The 1956-nt window shown below is 41.0% G+C and overlaps 1 protein-coding gene across 1 annotated transcript; it reads left to right on the forward strand.

The window, feature by feature from the left end:
- The first annotated feature begins 408 nt into the window (after positions 1-408).
- On the forward strand, positions 409-1714 carry LOC129241184 (uncharacterized). The gene has a single exon (XM_054877390.1). The coding sequence runs from the start codon at positions 646-648 to the stop codon at positions 1453-1455; it is 810 nt and encodes a 269-aa protein (XP_054733365.1). The 5' UTR covers positions 409-645; the 3' UTR covers positions 1456-1714.
- The last annotated feature ends 242 nt before the right edge of the window (positions 1715-1956 follow it).

The raw sequence follows: 1956 nt of genomic DNA on the forward strand, positions 1-1956 counted from the left end.
AAACCCCTGGACAACATAACAAAAGCTGACTAGAGGCGACAGATGGATACAGATGCACAAAAAAAACAGGCTATTCGTGTAGCCAAATAAAATTTCCAGCTCCAAATAAATCAAATTAGTATAATCTGTTGGTTGAGGGCCTATGTTCTACTTAGGAACCACGGGAAAATATTTAAACTTTACGTCTTGTGAGCTTAATCAAGTAGAAGAAACTGAAAACCCACAATCTCGTATTTACCCCCATAGGGATTTATTTGTGAATTTTAAAAGGATTTTGATAATTTGGAGCTCGTTGAAAACAGAATGTAAAGTAGTTTATTCTCATACTACTAAACCCAATACTCTAAATTTCATTTTTAGAATCCATGAAAAAGGAGTAATAAAGAAAAACTAATAAAATATTTCAAAATGAAAAATAAAAAAAAAAAAATTCTTCAGTCAAAATTCAAAATTTAAAAAAGTCAATTTCATTTGAATTTCAATTTTAGGATAAAATATTTGCTACCTATACCAGGGCGCATCTTCAAAAACAATCGGTTTCACCAGCAAAGAAGTACACTCAATCGGGTTTATCGACAGGCCAGAGAGAAGAGTTGAAAAGCTATAGGAACCGCTTTTAGTTTAGCAAATACTTTTATAAATACAATGAAAACTAAAGCTGGTAAAACTTCGGAAAGCAGCGGCACAAGCTCAAATTATGTATCCGATCCCGTCGACACAGAAGGTTGCAACTTTGGACTTACCCCCATCGAACTGCCCTACCTCTGGTATCCGAACCAAGAGAGTGTTAATCACCTCGAATACGTACGCCGGCTCGAGTGTGAGTTCACCTGCCTACAACGCGCCTTCCTTGCGCTCACAACACAATTCGCACGTTTGCAATTCCGAGTACGCCAAACAGTTCAAGCTGAGCCATGTGAACGCGAGGCACTACTCTTGGATCTCGAGCGGGTTGCCTTTAACGGCGATGAAGACAGCGACGAGTTGCCCCGCATTCAACGCGACTCCATCAATATGGGCGATGTGCGCCACAAACAAAGTTATATTCTGGAGCGATTGCGTCAACAACTGGGTACACTCTCGGAGGCGCAAAGCTGGCAACCGGTACCAGAGCTAGATGCTGCACCACCTGCACAGGATTCAGTTGATGAAGTAACCTGTTGCTGCATTCGTAAGAAACGAAAACCACCGCCAACACCTGAAACAGCCACTGATCAGAGCGCGTTCGCAAGTAGTGCGGAGTCCTCACGCTCCAGTTCGAGCAGTCCCAAAACTGAGACGGGAGTGGGAAGTGAAAGCGATGGTGAAAAAGCTCGCAACGGAACCTTCTCGATTATAACCCCAACCACTCAGTGCGACTTTTGCGACGAGACGAGCTGTGCTGTAAGAAAGCCAAAGATTTGCTACTGCAATGAAATGTACGAAGGCAATAAACCAGAGAGAGACGATTGCTGAGACAACTCAACTTTGCGCGTTTATTGCATTCGTACAGAAGCCTGCACGAAACAGTTAGCCAAATACTTTGATCCGAATGTTCGCTTCTAAATAGAGTCTTCTGATTTGTCATTGCCGATTTTCAATGCTTGTGATGCTATTTAGAATTTTATATTTACGATATATTTTTTAATGTCTTTATTACCCACAAATACACTCACAATATTTCTGATATTTTAAGTCAGGAGATGGCCCTAATAAAAGTATAGTTAAAACGAAAGGTTTTTGAAGCTAAACTTTGCAGTCACGATTAGGTATTTGGTACAACTGAAGTCTATGAAAATCTATAATCATCTTCGCTACATTTTTTTTAATGGAGTTCTCACCTAGTGCAAGTTGTTGCAAAGGACGTCGGTAGTTTAGAAGCGAAATAGAGTCCCGAGTTCTGCTCTCAGTGGAATCAGTAGGACGCTACGGACCACTCCTACTCTAACTCTTAACGATACGCTAGATATGGCACCC

This window comes from Anastrepha obliqua, chromosome 3, assembly GCF_027943255.1.
Source record: "Anastrepha obliqua isolate idAnaObli1 chromosome 3, idAnaObli1_1.0, whole genome shotgun sequence".
Lineage (NCBI taxonomy): Eukaryota > Metazoa > Arthropoda > Insecta > Diptera > Tephritidae > Anastrepha > Anastrepha obliqua.

Bases quoted from the DNA above. Each gene is read 5' to 3' on its own strand.
- LOC129241184 (XM_054877390.1), top strand. From the start codon at position 646: ATGAAAACTAAAGCTGGTAAAACTTCGGAAAGCAGCGGCACAAGCTCA.